The 23,785-nt window shown below is 41.8% G+C and overlaps 1 protein-coding gene across 2 annotated transcripts; it reads left to right on the top strand.

The window, feature by feature from the left end:
- Positions 1–1,118: 1,118 nt before the first annotated feature.
- On the top strand, positions 1,119–20,372 carry LOC133344215 (protein THEMIS-like). Of its 2 annotated transcripts, XM_061554265.1 has the most exons (9): positions 1,396–1,499; positions 6,572–6,703; positions 6,803–6,961; positions 9,038–9,075; positions 11,076–11,277; positions 13,158–13,852; positions 15,538–15,897; positions 16,031–16,112; positions 18,519–20,372. In XM_061554265.1, exons 3-9 carry the CDS (start codon positions 6,913–6,915, stop codon positions 18,629–18,631), a joined length of 1,539 nt encoding a protein of 512 aa, XP_061410249.1. In that variant the 5' UTR covers positions 1,396–1,499; positions 6,572–6,703; positions 6,803–6,912; the 3' UTR covers positions 18,632–20,372. The 2 variants fall into 2 exon arrangements, with proteins under 2 accessions (XP_061410248.1, XP_061410249.1); XM_061554264.1 differs by lacking the exon at positions 6,572–6,703 and having other exon boundaries at positions 1,119–1,499.
- The last annotated feature ends 3,413 nt before the right edge of the window (positions 20,373–23,785 follow it).

Genomic DNA, 23,785 nt, shown 5'->3' with positions numbered 1-23,785 from the left:
GTCTACAAACTGAGTTGTGGCTGCGGCAGCAGTTACATTGGGGAAACGAAACGACATGTCTCGGACCGCGTTCGCAAACACAAGGCAGATCTGAAACACGGTAGGACCAATACCTCTGCCGTTGCTGATCATTGTTTTAACGCAGTGGGCTCACACGAAATTGACTTTTCCAAGATGAAGGTACTCTGTAAACCCACCGGCTATTATCAGAGATTTGTTCATGAAGCCATCCAGATATATAAACACAGACACAACTTCAACCGAGAAGATGGGTACAAACTGAGCAATCATTGAAAGGACGTTATTAACCAGGTAAATTCTTAACTGACTGTGATGTTTCCATCCTACCTGCCTATGTCAGCTGTTATTTCCGACTCTCTGTGTGTATTTCTCTCTCTCTCTGTGCATCTCTCTCCGATCTCCAGTACTCCAGTGACCCAGATGCTGCCGCGGGGTCCACTTTCTGCCCCGCCTCCTCCCCCCCCCCCCCCCACTTCTCCCCCCCCCTACTGCCGAGGCCTATATAACCTCGTGCCACGGCAGATCTCTCGCCTACTTCAGCAGTTTTTTCTTGCTGTGGTTGTCCCATCAGATGACGATTGCTTGTGCTGCGATCGAAACGTCGTGATCTATTAATTTTCTACCTACGTGACTTTACCGAAAGAACCAAAGAGTATGGATTCCTGCAGTCACGAAAGCTTCAAATCAAGATTGTACATAGTTAACTTCGGAGCGTTGCGCAGTTATCTGTTATGTTAGCTGGTCCGAGTTGTGTTCATAAATAAACATGTTGCCTCCAAGACGCGGTGTGCGCCTGTTTAGAACCCACTACATACCAGGCGAGGTAGTTAACATCTCGCCACCTTGGCGCGTTTCGCGTTATAACGAAAACGCGTTGCGTAAACACGCATTGAGCACGGTATTACCATATTTGAAGAAATAATCCGGAATGCACCCGATTACGTCAGTTCTGGGAAATAGAGCAACATTGAATTTGAATAGCAATTGGATGGGCGCCCACCGTGGATGTCACGTTTTATAGATTCCGGAGCAATTCATACATTTCATATTGTTGCATGCGATTTGTAAATGTATTATTCCACGAATTTCTCTCCCAACAAGTAAAACAAATACGACGTTTTACTTTCTTACGTCAGCATTCCATGTATTAGTCGACGTATATGGGCACACAAATTAACATATCGCGCAGCAACAGCACAAATGCATTGAGATTTGGCTTGCAGTTTTTTATTAACTTCTGCTTTCGTTGCTTATCATTTACGAGCACCCACTTCTGGCTCGGTCGCACTTTGAACCCTGGTCGTCAATAACAGAGGCACGACCACACCAGTGTAACCGTGGAATTCGACACAGAATAGACTCGACCATGGCCATGGACAGTCAGGACTCAAGCATTTCTCTGGAGAATTACATCAATCATTTGAACCCAGCTCATCTTCCCCGAATTATTGAGGTCACGGAAGGAGTTTATGATGAAGGTAAATACGTATCGTTTAATCTTACACGCGTTCGCTTTGTTACTAATCGACTGTGGTACAGATGTCGGGACGTGCACGCTTATGAAACACCGACTTGACAGCTAAATGTTGTGCCTGTTTGGTGAGTCGTACAAATTCACCTACAATGTATTCTGCCAACTTCAATACAATGCTTTCACAAACGCTACGTCGATTCTGTATGAAGGTTTTTATGCCTTTTTTTTGTATTTATCAGCCTGCAAGCCACTTCTTGCATTCGCTCCGTAACATGGGAGAAGTTAAACTTATCATGACACGAATAGAATGGAGCGTGCTCACTAGACGTTTATTTCAAAATAAAACCTGACATGTTTCCGTGATCACAGCTCTTTCTTGAGAGACACGGAATATGGAATTAAACCTGTAGGGATGTGACATGCTGTATTGTGCTGGTATTACAAAAACAGCCCACGATGTTAAGTACACTAGATAAGTCAAAGTCCACCAGTAAATGTGTGGAATGTCACCACAGCAGGTGCGTGTGTGTATAACGTGCTTTTTACCACCCTTGCATCTAGCTGTAATGTTAATAAAGTTATAACCTGATTATCCGGTTGAGAATGTTGTCAATACCTAAATGTGACATTGTAAGAGTATATTTTCATTACACGGCTGGTCTTGTAATATCGAAATGTCACATTGAAAAGTTGATTTGTTAAAACAAGAATCTAAGGTCAATTAAGTGTTCCCCTATAACGCGGCAGTTGCGTTCCTGAACAACACCGCGTTATAAAAAACATTTTCGTTATAATAATAAAAAAAGTATAATATCGGGAAAAGCACAGTCCGAGATAACACATGACATGCGTACGCAGGCTCAACACAGACTGATGCGCGTGGGTAGCATCTAAAAAACATCCAGCAGCATCCCACCATCTTCAATGCTACGCCGAGGCAGCCGTACAACCGCTTATTCCGACTCGTGCGACGTAGTTCTGTTCGCTCAATCGCGTTATATCCTATTAGAATCCACGTTTTAAAAAATGTGTTCCTTTACACATTAATCGCAGGATGTCCAATTCGCATTATAGGAGAACGGACTGTATTTATATATTTATAATTGCAAGGCTAAAGTGTGTTAGGTTATCCTACGGGCTTTTGTTAATTTGATGGAGCATTGGTGCCATGGGCGTTTTAATGTCGAAACGGTTTAATGAGGTTTCTAGCTCACTCCACAAGACAACCAATTCGAAGCTTCCAAAAAGCGTCCATAATGTTTCCTTTGGGTTCGATCGTGTATGTATAACGTGGTTTTTTTACTTTCGCCATCCACCACCCAACAGAGACGATCAAATCAAGTTGTCACGTGGGCAAACGTGACAATCGCTTTGGTTTTTCAGAACGGAATATTAAAACGCAAGCAAAATTTTGCCAAAATTGATCAAATCTCGGCATACCTACACGATATAATCTCAAAGAAACGAATTGTGAATTATATTGGTTGTGAAAAGCATGTTATAAAATTACTGAAATCACTACTGTGCAGCAGAGGTCGCAAACGGGTTTTGATTCCTTACCTGTACCCGGCCGCACCAGGGTCGCAATCGGGTACGCGTACCCTACCCGATACCCGGCTACCCGTACCCGGCTGGGTATCGGGTAGGGTACGGGTACCCGATTGCGACCTCTGGGATGAAGCCATGTTGCAGGCACGGGTGGGTTGATTCTAGGAACTTGAATTGTGAGAAGAGTCAAGACGTTGGGAAATGAGTGACAAACAGTTACTCACCAGTGACTCACAACCTACCCGTGCCTGTACCCGGCCGCACCAGGATCGCAAATGGGTAGCTGGGTATCGGGTAGGGTACGGGTATCGGGTACCCGGTTGCGACCTCTGCCGTGCAGTACTTTATTCATCCTGAAAAAATAAGTTAATACCTGAGTGCGCTTTGCCTAGTAGGATGGGGATGGTTTTGTTTAACCTGTATATTTTTGGGTGAGAGACACAAAGAGAGAGACACACAGAGAGAGAGACATATGGGGGAGAGACTGTGTGTCTGTGTGTGCGTCTCTCTCTGTTTGTCTCTCTCTCTCTGTGTGTCTCTCTCTCTGTGTATGTGTATGTCTCCGTGTCTGTGTTGTCTCTCTCTCTATATATGTGTCTCTCTCCGAGCTTGCATTCAATCACACCTGATGACGGTTGCTTGTGTTGCAATCGAAACGTCGTATTCTATTATTTATTTTATTTCTACGTGACTTTACCGAAAGAACCAAAGAGTAATTCCTGCAGTCACTACAGCTTCAAATCAAGTTGGTATAAAGACAATTATACTCGATAGTTGGCGCAAAGTACAACTGTCTTTTACATAGGCTAATTCATGATTACACATGCTACGTACTGTATTGTGACGTTCAGTTAAAAAGAAACGTACATTCTTAACACTTTAAAACAATTTCCACAATTACGCGCCATACACACACAAGTACAAGTGCGTAGGTTATAGCATTCGAATTCAGTTCATAAGTACACAATGTTATTCCATCTTCAGCTTGACTACGTATTTGTAATGGGGGGGGGGGGGAGGATTTGTATTCAATTCTGTAGTTGGAAAACAGGAACACTTTACTTGACATTTGAAACAACTGAATGCAAAAAGGTACAAGTTGGCAAGTATATATACACGTATGTTGAACTTGTTTTAGCGTTCTTACATGAGTGTACTGTACAATATGCTGCTCGTTGCAGACTCAAATTGTTTGTTTGTGTTTTTTAAACACATTCGTGAAACGTACACAGGTTTAAACAAATAAAACTATGGTAAAATACTGAAATGAAAATGTGACCACATTGACATGATTTCACATTTGTGCATTTCGCAACAGGAAGCCCCACTGAAGAGGGACAATTTTAACTGACCATTCTGATTCATCAACACTGGCACATGACACGAGTCACGGCCAGTGCCGGATTTTCCTCGTAGCAAAAGTATTTACATATGTAGTAGCTACTACCAGAGGTCGCAAACGGGTTTTGATTCCTTACCCGTACCCGGCCGCACCAGGGTCGCAAACGGGTACCTGTACCCGGCTGTACCCTACCCATACCCGGCCGGGTACGGGTAGGGTACGGGTATCGGGTACCCGATTGCGACCTCTGGGATGAAGCCATGTTGCAGGTGCGTGTGGGTTTATTCTAGGAACTTGAATTGTGAGAAGAGACAAGACGTTGGGAAATGAGTGACAAACGGTTACTGACCAGTGACTCACGGCCTACCTGTACCCGGCCGCACCAGGGTCGCAAACGGGTACCCGTACCCGGCCGGGTACGGGTAGCCGGGTATCGGGAAGGGTACGGGTATCTGGTACCCGGTTGCGACCTCTGGCTACTACACATGTAGTAGTAGCTACTACACATCTAGTAGTAGCTACTACACATGTAGTAGTAGCTACTACACATCTAGTAGTAGCTACTACACGTGTAGTAGTAGCTACTACACATCTAGTAGTAGCTACTACACGTGTAGTAGTAGCTACTACACATCTAGTAGTAGCTACTACACATGTAGTAGTAGCTACTACACATCTAGTAGTAGCTACTACACGTGTAGTAGTAGCTACTACACATCTAGTAGTAGCTACTACACGTGTAGTAGTAGCTACTACACATCTAGTAGTAGCTACTACACATGTAGTAGTAGCTACTACACATCTAGTAGTAGCTACTACACGTGTAGTAGTAGCTACTACACATCTAGTAGTAGCTACTACACGTGTAGTAGTAGCTACTACACATCTAGTAGTAGCTACTACCATGTAGTAGTAGCTACTACACATCTAGTAGTAGCTACTACACGTGTAGTAGTAGCTACTACACATCTAGTAGTAGCTACTACACGTGTAGTAGTAGCTACTACACATCTAGTAGTAGCTACTACACATGTAGTAGTAGCTACTACACATCTAGTAGTAGCTACTACACATCTAGTAGTAGCTACTACACGTCTAGTAGTAGCTACTACACATCTAGTAGTAGCTACTACACGTGTAGTAGTAGCTACTACACATCTAGTAGTAGCTACTACACATGTAGTAGTAGCTACTACACATCTAGTAGTAGCTACTACACATCTAGTAGTAGCTACTACACATGTGTAGTAGCTACGGGCCCCACACTTTCAAGGGCCCCGCGCTAAATGCTTTCAAGCTATCAATTCCGGTTCAGTGATTTTGCAATTGCTCTGTTGCTATAGTACTATACCGCCTTCAACTTTTATGAATGACTGGGTGTTTAAGGTTAGCCATTTGTCGTATAATCTGGCTGTATAGCAAATGAAACAATACAATTACTTTACTATGCAAGTAAAAAATGTATGTGTTTTAATATTTATGTTTTTTTTTATTAGGGTCCCTTTATAACATGTGCTACAGGCCCCGCACTAGCTTAATCCGGCTCTAGTCACGGCTTCAGCGTAACGTGTTTTACTTCATAATATTGTATTTCATCGGGTACACGACATTCCTCCTACTGACATGTTCCGCTGCCGGGTGTATCTGTTGTCTTACATCTTTAGCAAAACATGTTTTTTGAATAGGAGTTTCCTTTCGCTGTGAAAGAAATCCTAACGCGTTACCATCATTAATCGGTTGAATGTATTCGCTCTGGACTAATTGAAAAAATCATTATTTAAATTACTACGTGAAGCCTATATAAACAAACAGGCAAAATAAATATATAAAGCTCAGCAAGGTACGTATTCACTTGCATAGCAATATCCGGTCGTGTCAATAGTATTGAATGCAGTAACCACCGAGACACTATACTGGGATGCAACACATTCTTTCTGAAGGGAACATTTCACAATAAACAATAATTAACGACAACGCTCTAACTTTTTGTTTGACAATACTGTAACAATACTTATAATGAAGCATAAACTCGCACAGGTGACTCAGCGTGACAGCGAACGGCTCACAACACGAAGGTTTTGATTTCAAATCTTGGTTGGGGGGGGAGTGTGGAGGCGGGGGTGACTGAGCCCATCATCTCTCTGGCGTCGTAAATGCAAGTACCACTTTGTGGGGAAATCCAACAGCGGCTGTCCAATGGCGAGACTCCCTCCTCACCATAGGAATGTGGAATTGCCAACACTGGTTCAATGCTCAGCAATAAATCACTTTGACTGGAACATGAACAAATGACACGGACAACAGAATACTGCAGGAAGGTAAGGAGGTTTCGTGATGTATCTTCATCACAAATGGAAATGGTAGGTGCTGTGGTATTTGCAAAAAGCATACGCGTGTCATTTCCTTCCTATCCACAGGCTCTCTCTATGACTTTTCGGCAACGGCTGGTACACTCTCCACAGGAGATATCATAAAGATCACAGGCATCTCGTTATTGAGAGTTTTGGCCACATTGTGCGACTGCAATATGAGAGTGATCCCAAACTCAGAGGTGAAGATCCCTGCAAGCTACAGCGGTGAGCCAATGCGACGGAGGGCCGCGTTTTGTGCTGCTGTGAAAAAAAGACAACTCGCAACTGCTCAACACGTGTTCATTGATCGTTTTGAAATGCAGAATTAGACCTGAATGTGCCTACGTCATGGAATTATACAACAGGGACTGACAATTAATAAGGGGACAACATTGTTTGTACTGACTGCCCCTCTCATTCCTTACGATTAGGCAAATGCATCCGCAATGTAAATGTGCAGTTCTTTGCAAATTAACTGGAGGATAAAGGCCTCTCCGTGCTCGGTTAGGCATGATAATTGTTTGATCGTACTTCGCCACGTTGGCCAGCACGTGTCTGTGACGAGGGCCCTGGAGTGCTTTAGATGCCACTCGTCGTTGATATCAGCCACGGCCAGAAATGAACTCAGGTGGTCAGGTTCATAGTTCAGTTCATGAATGATTGTACCACCGCTTCACCCCATATCTATAACAAACGTGTGCTAAACGTAAACTGTATATTTCTTTACAAGGCAAAATCTAATTTCAAACATTAGGAGTGAATCGCATTTATCTTCCATAATAATTCAATAACAGTTTACAATTATGAAATTCCATCAGCAACAGCCACAGATACATTAAAACAATCTCTATCTGGAGATCACTAACTATTGAATTTCGTGAGTATTGATATAAATGCTTATATAACATTGGAGGTGTAATGATGCATTCATCCATTGATTAAAATCGATTATTAAGCTGAAATAATGCTGAGAATTGTTCCTGAACGAATCTATGCATTTGTATATTTTGTATGGAATGGGTCAATGTGACCCCAACAGTTCCTAATACATTCACCACAATGCAAAACAAATATATGTTTTATTTAACCATAACTGTGAATCCTGACAATTCATCAAATCACCATCCGTGGTGAATCATTACAACTCTTAGTGATTTGTTAAATTACGAGCCCGAAAGGTTAGACGCAGATTGTATTTTCTCAGTCAACCAATAAACAGATGATTGTGACGTGCATTTCATCACTTACATTTGCATGGACGCCTATGTGCATGAGAATTGGAAAGCGCGTGTTGGGGGACGGTGGGCTGAAACAAAGGACTGAGGTCTACATTTTCTCACTCCCATAAAAATATGGCACGGCAGTCTCGACTGAATAATTGAATTACACACAATTACACACAGTGTAATTCAATTATTCACGGCTTTGTGGTCATTTGCTTATTGGGGAAATTCTCCAAACTACACTGGAAAGTTAGGTACATCACCAAAAATGACAAGCCTGCATCTTTGGTTAGAACCCACATCTCTATTTTTAAAACCGTTTGCCTCCTTTTAACTACCTCGCCTGGTATAAAGGAGATCGTGGGTTCGATCCCGACCCTGATGCCTGGAAATTTGGAGTTTGCATGTTTCGCTCCCTGTGGTCATGTGGATTTTTCTCCGGGTCCTCTGGTTGTTTTCCTCCACATTTAGAAACATGCGTTTCGAGTATTTGGCTGCTATAAATGTCCACATGATAAGCCACTTCGTTGAGCTATCATTCGTGATCAGGTTGCTTCTGAAAAATATCTAGGTAGGTCAGTGGGCCTTTGCTCGTAAAATAAAAATAGTTAAACTAATGAATGCCTGATGTATGAGTGTAGAGCTGCGTTACACATTTAATAAGACTATCAAATGTCTACATGTCGTAAGTAGATATTTCAAAAAGTGCGGTGTAGGTTTTCTGCATAGTATGACCTTTTACTGGAAACTGAATCCACTTCGTTGGCTGGCTTAACCGCCTGCATGAGAAATTGTAGTCGTTGCTCCGCATCTACATCAACCACCATACAAAAGAAGAAAGAACTAAAAACAAAATTCGGACGTTATTTCCCGAACACCGTGTAGAAACAACAGAAAATACTTCCGGGAGCTGAATTAAAAAGTGGCCAAATAAGATGTGATCAGCAGCACAAGTGTGTGAATCACAACAATCAAACTGAAAATTATACATTATCACTTACAGAATAGGGAAAAGTGTGCCAAAACATATTTTAAAGTATTTTCCTATTTTACAACGCATTTTCATTTCTTCCCAAAGGATCATTTGAGCGTGCCCCTGATGATCATGAAGCCAGAGTAAGTAAAAACCCTGCCTCTTGCATTGTCTGCCAAACACAATTAAGAGCTATGCACAACGTGTAAGGCAATGGTATCAATATTCAAATTCACTGGAAACAGATTCCTGGCCACTTAATACAACTTCTGTCTTTCTACTTTCATGGCTAATCGCCAGCAAACGGCCTTCATTTTGGCTGATATCGTGCCCATTGAACTTGTTTTTTTGATTACTTTGCTCTGCTGTGGAGGAAAAGGACATGCATGTGCGCATAATTAGTACAACACGGTGGTAAGATGTATTTGATGAAAAAACACATTTGCATGTTACACGACCAAATCACCTGCATTGAGCTCGATCTAGTAAGAGCTCGTAAGCTAAGCAGGCCAGAGCCTGAATAGTGCTTGGACGGACAACCACTGTAAGCATAAGTTAGGTGTAGTCAGCATTTGTGGGGCCGTCCATAAATGACGTCACGCACCAGGGGGGGGGGGGTCAGACATTTGTGACGATGTGTGACGAGGGGGGGGGGTTGAGAAATGTGACGTCACATCAAAATGCGCAACTTTAAATAAATACAGACAACACGTTCTACTTAATTAAATAGACTTTTTCATAAATGTTTTCTCCTACAACATCAGAGTGCAGCACCACATTAAATACGCACTACAATGACAATAGTTTAAAGCGATTTGAAGCATGTTTTATTTTTTTTTGGGGGGGGGGGGGGGCAGAGCTTTGTGACGTCATATTTGAGGGGGGGTCTGACTTTTTGTGACGCCGTGTGACGATGGGGGTGGGGTCAAAAATCGTCCAAAATCACTTGACCTCATTTATGGACGGCGAAGTCCGCTGTTGTTCTACATGCCACCTACCTTCACCGACACGCACCGACCGCAGCGGTGAAGTACGGTCAACTATCCCTTATGGCTGCCAACATTGTTGAAAGACCCTCAACCCCAGCAGTGGATTGACAACGATGTGCTTGCACGTTGCATGTGGTTTTACAAGCACTATATATCCATTTCTCACTCTGGGAACGTACTTTTCATTGCGGTTAGAGTTGACAGCCTCTCGCTGACACAGCAGGTCTCCAACAGTTCCTTTTTAGCAGATGCTGCTAGAATGTAATTCTGCTATCGGTATCATATTTGATCCTTTGATCGGCTGACAACTTTACTCTCTGCCAAATGACCGCCCTATGGGCTGTTTATATTGGTAGGAACCTCCTGGTTACACCAGCCCACAGGGGATTATTGTGTCCGTCCGTCGTGCAGGGAGGGGCTGGGTGTGGAGGGTGTGGAGGGTGGGGAGGGGCTGGGTGGGGTGGGAGGGGTGTAGCTCGGTGGGGAGGGGTTGATCACCCCGTGGTGCCCTTATAAAACTCAACGTTTAACCTACTCACGCCGGCTTGTGCCCGCCCTCGCACTCACAGTCGGGCATATTTGCGGAATACACCACGCCGCCGTTGACCCTGGCCATTGACCAAGCAACCTAACGTTCCTACCAGCTCCCTCCGCAGGAATGTGTTCATATGTCAATCAGATGCCAGTGTCTCTCTTAACCGGGGGGGGGATCGGCATCCTGCGGCTCCGGGAGCTACATGCGGCTCTGTATGAAGGAGCCACCGTCTCGTGTTCACATTGCGTTCCGTTTATTTTTTACCGAATTAAAAAAAAGTCTCTCGTTGTTTTGATAGCAGACCCCTGGTCAATAATCAACATGACACGTATTCTGTTGTGAATCATATTAAAACTTCCTGTTAGATTGTATCGCCCTCTGCTGTTCAGATTAAGCTATCACGTGATGTTCAGTCGTCGAGATGGAAATGACTGCAGTGTACATCAGTTAGTTGCAACTTCGCAGGCTCTAAGTGAACATTAGATAGTTGCAAATTGGCATGCAGTTCAGGGTTTAATGGATGTAATGGTCTACTTCCTAAGCATGAACTTTTATTGTTTATAAGATGCCCACATGATGAGAAGCGGTGTGTGTGTGTGTTTGTTGTTTTATTCATCAGTCTGCACACCACATGGGTCCCCCAAATAGTTTCAGTCAAATGAAGAAAATGACCCTACAAGAGGCGATTCAGCAGAAGCTGAGCAGGGTCATTGTCCGTTATGATCCGTATAGCACGGAACCCCCAATTCCAGGACTTCCAATGGACTTTGAAAACATCATTTTGCTAAACCCAGTCTACACTGTCAAAGGGGTTTTGCAGGGTAAGTTTGTTCTGAAGACATTAACTATCAAACAAGACAACTGAATAGTCGAGCCTTTGTCCATTGAATTGCAACGTATATCTTACCGTCAGATATCCGCCTTGATCAGTTAACCATCCACACTCAATGCATTATTTGTGCACGGTGTAACTCATTTCTACACCGTCATCTTGCATATGTTTAGAGCAGTTTGCACTTAATTTTGTTCCAGTAACCGATAGATGTTCACATATCCAACAGTTTCACATATGTGCCTGTATCTCAGTCCCCAGCAGGTCAGACATGCACTGCTCAAAGTAGTTTCAATTCACGTTAAAAGTGTATTTACATTTAAACTAACACAGCGCTATTATAACATTACTAATATTGCATGGAATTAACTATTGACTAACACATATACCCACTTAAATATGTGTACCTCAATTTAAAGCTTTCGTGACTGCAGGAATTCATCTTCTTGGTTCTTTCGGTAAAGTCACGTACAATGGCTGCTTGCGTTGTGGCCGAAACGTCGTGAGAATTATTTTATTATGTTTTATTTTTATTATTTTATTATTTTCATTCTACGTGACTTTACCGAAAGAACCAAGAAGATATGTGTACCTCGTATTAACATATCATGTACTTTATTACAGTCTAATATAACCATCTATTATCACTATCTATGACATGTTAACTACCTCGCCTGGTATGCAGAAAGTCGTGGGTTCGATCCCAACCCTGACGCCTGAATATTTAGAGTTTGCATGCTCTCCCTGTGGTCACGTGGACTTTTCTCCGGGTCCTCTGGTTTTTCCCTCCACATTTAGAATCAACATGTGTTTTAGAGTATTTGGCTGCTATAAATTCCCACGTGATGAGCCACTTCGTTGAGCTATCATTTGTGGGCAGGTCCTCTAAAAAAAAGAGCGATATAGTTCAATGGGCCCTACCTGATAAAATAAAATATTTTAGTTAAAATAGTTTAGTAACGATGACTAAGTTGTTTAATCATATTTCTGCCTTTGTATTGACATATTAACATTATTTATTGTAAGCTAAAATATAATTAATGCAAAGCCATTAATCTCTTCATATCACTTCCTGCCACTTCTTGCTCCCATGTGGGCCACTGATGGCCTCGCTCGACCGATTTAAGAAGGCCCTAGACTGGAAACCTTTTCCACATTTCTGGCAACTGCTTGATGGTTGTAACTATCAGCGGAACCTCGAACACAGTTTATTTTTGGCACATTACTGTGAGTAATAAACAGTGATGAATAAAATTTCGATTTAAAGCTTTCGTGACTGCAGGGATTCATCTTCTTGGTTCTTTCGGTAAAGTCACGTAGAAGGGAAATAATAAAATAATAAAAATAAAATACAATACAATTCTCACGACGTTTCGGCCACAACGCAAGCAGCCGTCCTCAGGTGAAGAACAGGTCTGTCGGAAAGACAGCGTATTTCCGACAGACCTGTTCTTCACGTCGTGATAATTGTATTTTATTAGAATTGTATTTTTTAATGTTTTATTTTTATTATTTTATTATTTCCCTTCTACGTGACTTTACCGAAAGAACCAAGAAGACAGTGATGAATTGATTATAATTACCAAATTATATATAGGATTTATCATCGTGCTATCGGATTGCATTTCAACTATCATGAAGCTGTATGCATTTGTTGTTGCCCTTAACAATCTTAAGCCCCAAGCTGCAACTCCAGAAGCCCCAGCACTAATCCGGCCCCGATTATGCTGCTCGTGATGATTGCTACAAAAGAGCATCACATATGATCACACATACCAGATTATATTTAAATTACGATATGCACTGAGTATTATTACAAATACAGTAAACGTGCATGCGCATATATTTTTTCTTCTTCGAATCTTTCAGAGACAGGTAGGAAGTTCAAGTTTCTCTCGAACCTGGACGTGGAGATAAAAGATATAACAGACATGTGTCAACGAGACTTTAAGATGGACATGCCTTTCTACTCGCTGAGCGACGTTTACGCAATGGCAGAAGAATTTCCACTGCTAGTGGAGGTGTGCGAGAGCTGCAGTAGCAACTTGTCTTTCCGGCAAGGCTACGTCGCATGCGAAGTTGGTACACAATTGAGGATGCATGCCGCCCGCGTCACCAGCAAGTACATGGCCACGCACACAGTCAACGTGAAGGGACAAGAGGTAAAAAAACACTCGCAGAAAAACCAGCATTTTCTCATTCCTCCTGAATACAAGGGGCACTTTCGCTGTCTGCCACAGAAGTTTGCCTGCCTATATGAAATTAACATGGAGGACGCGGCAATGAAAAACATGCAGTTCATGGCCACACAATCCTGGGAATCAGACAACTCGGAAATAGCGTCCATCGACATTGGAGATCGTTTCGAAGCACTGCAATGCATCACAAAACGAATCGGCAGCCGGGAGATCAAGGTCTTAAAGGTGGAGCGTCTCCTGGACAACACGACCGTGCACCTGGCTGACTATTCCAATGCTGGCTTCTTGGAAATCGTGCAGCAGAAAATAGAACCAATGCCGATCAACCAGATTGTGCAGATGGCTGGCCTCCCCTGCGAGGTTAAGGTAACCGCAGAATTAAGTGTGCGAGTGTATTTCAGTGTCACACACATGTTGACTTCGATTCTCGTTCAAGGCCACCAATCAGTAGCGAATACTTCAACTGGTCCTGGGCCTCTGGGGCAAACAGCTCGTCTCAAGCTTAAATAAGTTCCATGATGTTCAATAAAATTTTTTTTTTTGTAAGTTCCATAATGCGATGTGTAAACATCAGCACTGAGAAGACAATCGGCTGGGGCTTGGTACTGACCACACCACCTTCTGATGTGCCGTTGAAGGCCTTAGGGGCCGTCCATAAATGACGTCACGCACCTGGGTGGGGAGGGGGTCAGACATTTGTGACGATGTGTGACGAGGGGGGAGGGGGGGGGTTGAGAAATGTGATGTCACATCAAAATGCGCAACTTTAAATAAACAGAGACAACACGTTCTACTTAATTAAATAGACTTTTTTTTATAAATGTTTTATCCTACAACAGAGTGCAGCGCCACATTAAATACGCACTACAATGACAATAGTTTAAAGCGATTTGAACCATGTTTTATTTTGGGGGGGGGGGGCAGAGCTTTGTGACGTCATAGTTGAGGGGGGGTCTGATTTTTTGTGCCGCCGTGTGACGACGGGGGGGGGGGGGTCAAAATCGTCCAAAATCGTGTGACGTCATTTATGGACGGCCCCTTATTTGGTGCTCGCTTACAGCGCTTTCCCTAACAAAGTGTTAAGGACCTACAGTATGTGGGGGGGGGGGGGGGGGATCCTTTGTATTCTTAGGTTTTTTCGGTAAAGTCACGTAGGTAAAACATTAAAAAGTAAAATAAAATAAAAATCACGACGTTTCGGAGGCAACACAAGCTTTCGTTGCCTCCGAAACGTCGTGATTTTTATTTTATTTTACTTTTTAATGTTTTTACCTACGTGACTTTACCGAAAAACCTAAGAATATGAATCATTGCAGTCACGAAAGCTTCAAATCTAGAAGGGATCCTTTGTGTTAAGAACAATAATTGCATAAAAATAATCATTGTTCTCCGAATCTGCAAAAACCCACAATGTAAAAAAGAACCAATGCAATGTGGTGCACAGGTGTCATTTGTGTTACATGTGTCAATATTAAGGTTATTATATTTGTTGAGTAACAAAATGGCACTTTTTGTTTATTGGCTGCTGTGAAGTTCACAGGTCCGGGCTAAGTACTGATTGCATATTCTACTGATTTTGCAAACCTTTTTTATTGTACAAAATGTGCTATGTACATTATATACAGAAACACGAAACAGGTGTCATCCATTATTAAATCATTTAAATAACACGGCAGTTTGAACATGTAAACATGGTGCTCATATATTTACATCGTAAACCAAAGGGCCTGAGCGATTTTCAACGGCACGTAACATAAACATTGTAAACAACGATACCTGAAATGTTAGTCAACACCTGGTACTCTCAAATATCAGTGCAATGTTACCAACGCCACAGGAAACACACGCTACCGAGTGTGTATATTTTAAGTTTTATCAAACTTTTCTGTTATTTCAAATTCTGCATAAATGGATTATACCTTTATAGACATCCTGCATATTTCCAGATGTTTTATATACTGTATTACTAAGAAAATGTAAGACTGAAACTGGTGTTAAAAATATTACAAGTATTAAATGCCCACCTAACATTTTATCTTTATGCCTTGCAGCTTGTCACTGGAGATGGGATGCCTGGTGACCCCTTGGTGTCCATACAGGGATCCCTGGTGCTTGAGAATGAAGTGATGGACCGCTGCCTGGTTGCAAGTATAACCAACGGGCCAGATCATGCCATGCACAGTCCTTTCGAAATCCCAATCGATCGCGTGTCCATGGCGGTCCGCATGCATTCGTACAGGGGGCCCGATACCGCAGCAACTGTGCTCGTTGAGGATGTGGTCAACGTGGAGAGGCTGTCCTCCCAGAGCTACAATAGCCTCCTGACATACGAAGGCACCAGGATGATCGATCGGCCTCCGCCCATCCCCTGCAGGAAACCGTCCGTGAAGCCACCAAAACAGAAATGCCAGGTTAGAAATCCCCTCGTCCACACCACGGCATGTTCGCGTGCAAGTGTCTGAGCAAATATTTTATATCATCCGTGTATGTATGTACAGTGTTGAAATCATTTTATCTCGCTGCATAACTTCATTGCACGTGCAGAGTACTCCCAAGAAAGTGGGAGCAGGAATACCAACCGACCAGAAAACAGATTTTCAAGAGTCCACCCACAGAACATTGGCAGGTAATATCTTACAGGCTCCCCTTGGTTTGCCCAAAACACTTTTCAACGTTGGTTACACGTTCTCATTCCAATGTGCAATGATAATAATAATATCCTGCTACTTTATTACACAAAACCACACAGACAATTCTCAATCTAAAATGGTTTCTTTCTAAGGGCGCATCCACCCCTGAATGACCCATTACACACCTTGGTTGCATGCAATGGAATCAGTTTAATGTGGACATCGCTGGTGCCATTATCGAACAGTTGAGAACCCTATAAGAATAGGGTTTTTCCCCTTTTTTCTGGCAACAAAACTGAAACCTTTTTACAAGGAATCATGTTTGCATTAACCACAATACTAGTGGTCAAAATGCAAAAAACACACTCTAATAATATATAATGCATTGTCCTTGAAACTGATTGGTCCACACCAAGGGACGGCTTTCTTTTGAGCCTCGACCCAATTGGTGCTAGACCAGATGACGCCAAAAGGCGTACAGCTCAAAGACAATGCACTATCAAAGTAATGAGGGCTCGTGGTGAGCATCTACATCAGTAGACCTCCTTTACTAGTACGAAAATATAATAATAGGGGAAAACAGGGACGAGGCCTAGCAGCAGCGCATTCAGCGGGTGTAGTAACCATTATAATTGTACATGCCGTCTGCTTCAAAGTGGACCATGAAGGTCCTCTAATGTCATAGGCTGGTGTCTCTGACGTCGTAGTTTGGACTATACATAGCAATCATTGCCCCCCTGCTGGCAGACTCATTCCCCCGGTTACTCTTGCAAATGAGATTCATCCTGGACTAATAAACTAAACTCTACTCGCAAGCAATCTGCTCAGCAATGTGTGGTAACTTAAATTTCGATTTAAAGCTTTCGTGACTGCAGGGATTCATCTTCTTGGTTCTTTCGGTAAAGTCACGTAGAATGGAAATAATAAAATAATAAAACTAAAACATTATAAAATAATTCTCACGACGTTTCGGCCACAACGATGTCTCCCCGACAGACCTGGTCTTCACCTGAGGACGGCTGCTTGCGTTGTGACCAAAACGTCGTTAAAATTATTTTATTATGTTTTATTTTTATTATTTTATTATGTTTTAGTTTTATTATTTTATTATGTTTTATTTTTATTATTTTATTATTTGCCTTCTACCTGACTTTACCGAAAGAACCAAGAAGATGTGGTAACTTAGTTCATCACCTGGACAAACATGATTGGTTCATAAGAGTTGTTTGTAGGTTGGGATGGTTAGATCGCGTGCATGTAAATGTGTCGTTAAACCCACCACCACCCAACACAGCCAATTAGTAAGGTCTGTCACCTAAACCAAATGTGCCAATTCGTTGCTAGTACTGGATACCGGTGTGTTGGAGAGTAAACCCACAAGATTTACAATTTAAATACCACGTTTCGCCAGTAATTACAACTAGAATTATCAGGCGATAGCCAATAATTATAACTAGCATCAGCCAGCATTGGCTGTTGCCTGATGATGCTAGTTGTAATTACTGGGGTAACGTTGTACTCCAATTGTAAATATTGTGGGTTTACTCTCCAACACACCAGTGTACAGTACTAGTAATGAATTGGCTTGTTTTGTTTGCGTGAAAAACAGTGACTAATTGGCTGTGTCGGGTAGTTGGCGGTTTTAACGACACATATTTACACGATCAACCCCCAAAAAAATCTCTTATGGATAATATAGTGGTGAAGAAAGCCTACGTGTTAAACATGATTGGTTGTTAAAATTCTAACTTGGGTGATGGGGTGGTGGAGCTAACCAGATAAGGGGCAGGGCGATGCTCTAAAGGGACATGTTCAGACACATTAGCTATGCGCAGACCACCTGTTTTCCAACAATTCTAGATTTGAAGCTTTCGTGACTGCAAGGATTCATATTCTTAGGTTTGTTCTGTAAAGTCACGTAGGTAATAAATTAAAATTAATAAAAGTAAAATAAATAAAAAAATCACGACGTTTCGGAGGCAACACAAGCTTCCGTCTTCAGGTGGAACCGTCACAGCCACGACAGCTGTATCAAGTAAATGAGAGATTACAAGAGCTACCACTCCGTATATATAATGGTTGAAGAGGGGAAGGGCCAAATACGGCACACTTTTTATTAATATGGTAAGGTGAGGCTTAAGACTAAGAATAGACTGCATAACAAAAGACTGAGCCTTTGTTATGGAGAGGTGTGGTTTGTGACTACGCCTAGCCTACACAACAAAAGTGTTTTTCAACACTTTTCGCGCAGATGTGGACATGTGGACAAAGCTGTTGCAGCAGAGTAATTGGCGTCATTTTGAGAGCGATCTGGTTGCATAACTGATGGTTATGCGTGGACCCGACTTAAGCCACAGATGAGAGTGTTGCATGTCTAACAATTGGTTCACGTGTCATTGCAGTTACACTTTTGGAAGACGAAGACGAAGACATACACGATTATGAAACAATCGACGATGAAGATTTAAATAAACTTAGGGACATTTTTGCTGTGGGAAACACGTACCATATTTAGAGTTAAAAGTCCGTGTATCGTTTATTTATGAAGATTTTAACAGAGTAAGGTCAATTTTGTCAAGAGTGTGACAAAACAAAGCATTACGCATTTCAGTAAGGCTTCAAATCACCTTTAAACCGACCATTTTATCTTTCCAAATTAGTTAAATAAACGTTACCATAATGCCCTCTTGCAACTTCTGTACAATAGAGATATCGTATTGGACATAATCGAATTGGCAAGCGAACATATTAAGGAAGTCAGTGCTGTTATGCGGACACCAGAGAGAGCTCTTGTGCCGTGTTTAGAGCAGATGTCGCAAACGGGTTTTGATTCCTTACCCGTACCTGTACCCGGCCGCATCAGGGTCGCAAACGGGTACCCGTACCCGGCCGTACCCGTACCCTACCCGTACCCGGCCGGGTACGGGTAGGGTACGGGTATCTGGTACCTGATTGCGACCTCTGGGATGAAGCCATGTTGCAGGCGCGGGTGGGTTGATTCTAGGAACTTGAATTGTGAGAAGAGACAAGACGTTGGGAAATGATTGACAAACGGTTACTCACCAGTGACTCACGGCCTACCCGTACCCGGCCGCACCAGGGTCGCAAACGGGTACCCGTACCCGGCCGGGTACGGGTAGCCGGGTATCGGGTAGGGTACGGGTATCGGGTACCCGGTTGCGACCTCTGGTTTAGAGCCTGGGTGGGTATGGTTTAGCCACCGTATGAGGCTACATTGAGGGCAGGATTTTGTCAAATGTACGTTATGATGGAAAAAATAAAAAAAAACATTATGAAATAATAGTTAATATATACCTTCAGATTTGGCCAAATAACGTCGTTTTTTTATAACAAAATGATAACTAACACAGTGTAAAACTATGGAAAATAGCCATGGGGAAATATTTCACGTAATTTCGTGGATTTTCATTATTAATACCCTTAACACATGGAATTTGTTTACTTATTCTGTGTTCATATCTAACACGTAGGCTTTCGCGACTAATACTGATTCATAATTGGTTTATGAGTACGATATCGAAAAATAAATGTATGTCGTAGACCCTCCTCCACCCGACTGCCATTTAATAAAGATATCAATGAAACGTTAACATTGCATTGTTTATTACTGCGTAAGCACACCGGTGTGTTGGAGAGCATTTAACAAATGGGTACAACGTTTCGCTGATAGTCACAACCAGCATCATCAGATATCTTTATGAATATTTAGCTTATATTCCAACAAACATCCATAAAGTTTAGATCATTTGCTCAATAAACCATTACAAGTCCTATATTTACCCTTTCATGTTTACTTACTTCTGTAGCCAAAAGCAAATCCTGGAATCAAATTAAGCTATGGCTGTCTATAAACATTAGCAGTGTTTTATACATTACATTTTTGCAGTGCATTTCATCATATGTTAAGGCATTTACATAATGCATCATCGCCATCATCACCGACACCATGTCTTCTAATGCCAGCACAACACCGTAATATGTATCCATACGCTTTATCTCTACTTTGCAAGTGGTATGAAATGCATATATTTTACAAAGTTTTTAGTTTTGTAAAAGTGAACGGTTTCATCGGCATAGTTGCATAGCGTGTCTAGGGTGAAGCATACTTGCATATTATCGCCACATGAATATGTACACATTTTTATTGCGCTCCTGCAGTTTTTGTACGAAAGTTTTTTTTTTTACAAGTTGTGTTCCAATAAGCATGTCCATGTGAATAAACACCGCTTAAAATGTTAAGTTGTACGTTTTATTTTTAAAGGTGCCAGCCCCGCGTTAACTGGCTCACTCCATCGCTGGAAGAGAGGCCTCCACGAGATAGAGACATATCTAGCTTGCTTCGCTACATCGTGACCTAGAGTGGCTCTCTCAAGGGTATTTGGCCTACTCTTTCATGCTGGCCATCTGTCTTCGAAGAGTTGGGAGTACACACACTTTACTCCACCAACACATGAGCTGCCAATCGACTCTGATGTACCCATATATACTTATGATAATATAAATACGGTACATATATAAAGTATCCATATTTAGATATACAGTATACTGTTGAGTTATTCATTCGACACCAACATATGTAGTGCCTTGGTGTTGTGTAAAACAACAAAATTATTTGTATCTTACTTAACGTTACTTTGGGAATGGAGTTGCTCCCTTCTATATCCAACCCCAAACAGACAGTGCCATTTCATTGAATCAGTGTGATTCAATGAAATGCCACCAGTATGACACGTAACATCAAACATGTATTTGTACTTCCCAGAAGCGTCTATTCATTTCTTTAAAACGGATTTTTTTTGCGCGTGTGTTTAGTTTGTTGTCCTTCCCCCGCACCAAAGATTAGCAGGGTTTGCTACGTATGGTGTGAAAGAAGTTCAACATAATTTAAAATTGGATACACATGTCGAGGTCTTTATTTTTTGCCAAATAACCATTTGGGATGCAGTGAATACGTTATAAGCTCTACATGTGATCTATTCTATCCTCTTGCAGTTGTTTAATCTTCTTCATCAATGTCCTTTGTAACAGGTAATATGCACCGATAAAATAAAACATATCCAACATTAGGAATATTGGTATGTTGCTTATCATTATTAACTTCATTTTTATCAAAAACACCCCAACCCGCTTTCGTTTGCCTCTGTGTTCAAAGTTTCACCTCGGTTTTGCCTTAAATAGCTGACCTAGGTATACCTCGTTCAATACTTACGATTAAATATAAATGATTACTCCCTGACTTGAAACAAAACAAAATCAAAGAAGAAACGCACCGCGAAGTTTAATAATGCTTCCAGGACCAGGGGAAGGATGTACGTACTTACGCAACGTGCAACCTGCGTTACATATCGGGCCACAGGGCCGAGTCCTCTGCCACTCCCAGTCTCGTTTCCCAGTGGTGGCTTGGCAGCAAGGGGTGTTGTGTCAGGAAGGGTACAAGGCCAAGCTGAACATTCCCACTGTGACTCACCATGACGGTTAGCCCGTGTGCACCACGCGCACAACGCCACAAGACGGAATGCAACTTCAATTACTAGTGGTGCCTTAAAGCGTGCGGTAAATGGGCCTTGACCACTTCACTCCGTTCGCATTAGCTATGGCTTTGTGGGTGCGTTCTGCTTACTTTACACCAGTAGGACGCGTAATATTACAACCACAGCTTGCGCACATGAAGTTAAACAAATGGCCACGATGTTGAAACAGTCGTTGCGTAAACTGCACGGTCCAACAGATTGTAAATCAGAATAACTTACACCATTGGAACCTCATTTGCCAGTAACAAATGATGATACTTGTTTTTATACCCTTTTATCTGGCAACAAAACTGACACCTTTTTTTACAAGGAGTCATGTTTGCATTGATCACAATACCTGCAGTCGGAATGCAAACAAAAACATAACTCTGATAATGTATGCACTGTCCTTGAAATTGATTGGTCCACACCCGAGACAGCTTTCTTTAGAGCCTAGTCTCACATGGTGTTGGACCAGATGACGCCAAAAGGCGCACTTTTGGTTTTTTGTTTGCATTCCGGCTGCAGGTATTGTGGTCAATGCAAACATGACTCCTTGTAAAAAAGGTGTCAGTTTTGTTGCCAGATAAAAGGGTAAAAAAACAATTATCAGAATAACTTCATGAACACAGCCTGTTACTATTGTATTGATGTTCAGCCGTGCAGTGCCAACATTGAAATCAGCTCGAACAAACACGTTCATATTTTTATTTGAAGCTTTCGTGACTGCCGGAATCCATACTCTTTGGTTCTTTCGGTAAAGTCACGTAGGTAGAAAAAAAAAATATCACGACGGTTCAGTAGTTCCACTGCTGGTTTATTTTCCACCTGAGGACGACCACTTGTGTTGCGATCGAAACGTCGTGATATACATTTTTTTTATTTAGTTTTTCTACCTACGTGACTTTACCGAAATAACCAAAGAGCACGTTAATATTCTTGGGTCTTTCGGTAAAGTCACGCAGATAGGTTCAAAGAAAATAACAAAAATAACAAACAAAAAACTACGACGTTTCGATCGCAACACAAGCAATCGTCATCAAGTAGAGGGGGAAAGCTGCTGAGGCAGGCAAGCCTTTAAAACAGCCTGCCTCAGCAGCTTTCCTACTCTTTTTTCTCCTGATGACGATTGATTGTGTTGCGATCGAAACATCGTATTTTTATTGTAATAGGGTTTTACCCTTTCAACTGGTACAACAACTGCCACCTTTATACAAGGGATCATGTTTGCTATAACCACAACACAAGCAGTCAAAATGCAAACAAAAAGAAACAACTCTAATAATGATATGCACTGTCCTTGAAGTTGATTGGTCTACACCCGAGAGCTTTTCTTAGAGCCGAGACCAACACCAGGTGAGACTAGGCTCTAAGAAAAGCTGTTATTTTCTTTGAACCTATCTATGTGACTTTACCGAAAGGCCCAAGAATATGAATTCCTGCAGTCACGAAAGCTTTAAGTCAAGATTTAAACATGTTCATGTGTTTTTTGTGTCTGTGGAAAACTACACTTCTTCAGTCAAATGTAGACCTGTGCAGAAGGTGACCTTCATAAAAAGGAATGGCATTGAAATGTAATGTTTATTTGTTGAGTATTCCAACATTTTCTGAAATCCATGCTGATGATTATTTTAATGATAAACATTATGTAGAGTGCCACAACTACAAAATCGTGTGGTGTGATAAGACCTTCATTGTTTTAATTTATAAAGGAGATTGAATGCGTTAATAATACAGTTAACTCTGGTCTTTAGCACCGGACGACATAAATACACAAAAATAAAATAAGATTTTCCAAACATTTTTACCAGAAAAAGCTAAACTTTTCAAATCTACGGCATTTGTTTGGAACTCAAACGTGGCATAACCAGAATTCAATGCACATTTAATTGATCACAGTTGCCATATTTAACAACTAAAAACAATCAATGGCTCCAATATATCTTCTTCTTGGTTCTTTCGGTAAAGTCACGTAGAAGGGAAGTAATAAAATAATAAAAATAAAACATAATATAATGAAAACCAATGAGAGACACTGTTGGTCACGAAAGCTTCCGGTTCTTTATGTAAGACTTACCTACCATACACCGTACACATCACTGCATTGCAGTAGCACAGTCCACCACCAACTGATATGC

Source organism: Lethenteron reissneri, chromosome 19, assembly GCF_015708825.2.
Source record: "Lethenteron reissneri isolate LAM-NWPU_2019-01 chromosome 19, ASM1570882v1, whole genome shotgun sequence".
NCBI lineage: Eukaryota > Metazoa > Chordata > Hyperoartia > Petromyzontiformes > Petromyzontidae > Lethenteron > Lethenteron reissneri.
Note: the sequence above shows the minus strand (reverse complement) of the source record. Positions and strands in the feature narration are given on the sequence as shown.

Coding starts and splice junctions, on each gene's coding strand:
- LOC133344215 (XM_061554264.1), top strand. CDS start 1,388: ATGGCCATGGACAGTCAGGACTCAAGCATTTCTCTGGAGAATTACATC. Junction 6,962..9,037: donor GATCCCTGCAAGCTACAGCG/GTGAGCCAATGC, acceptor TTCTTCCCAAAG/GATCATTTGAGCGTGCCCCT. Junction 9,076..11,075: donor CTGATGATCATGAAGCCAGA/GTAAGTAAAAAC, acceptor TTTATTCATCAG/TCTGCACACCACATGGGTCC.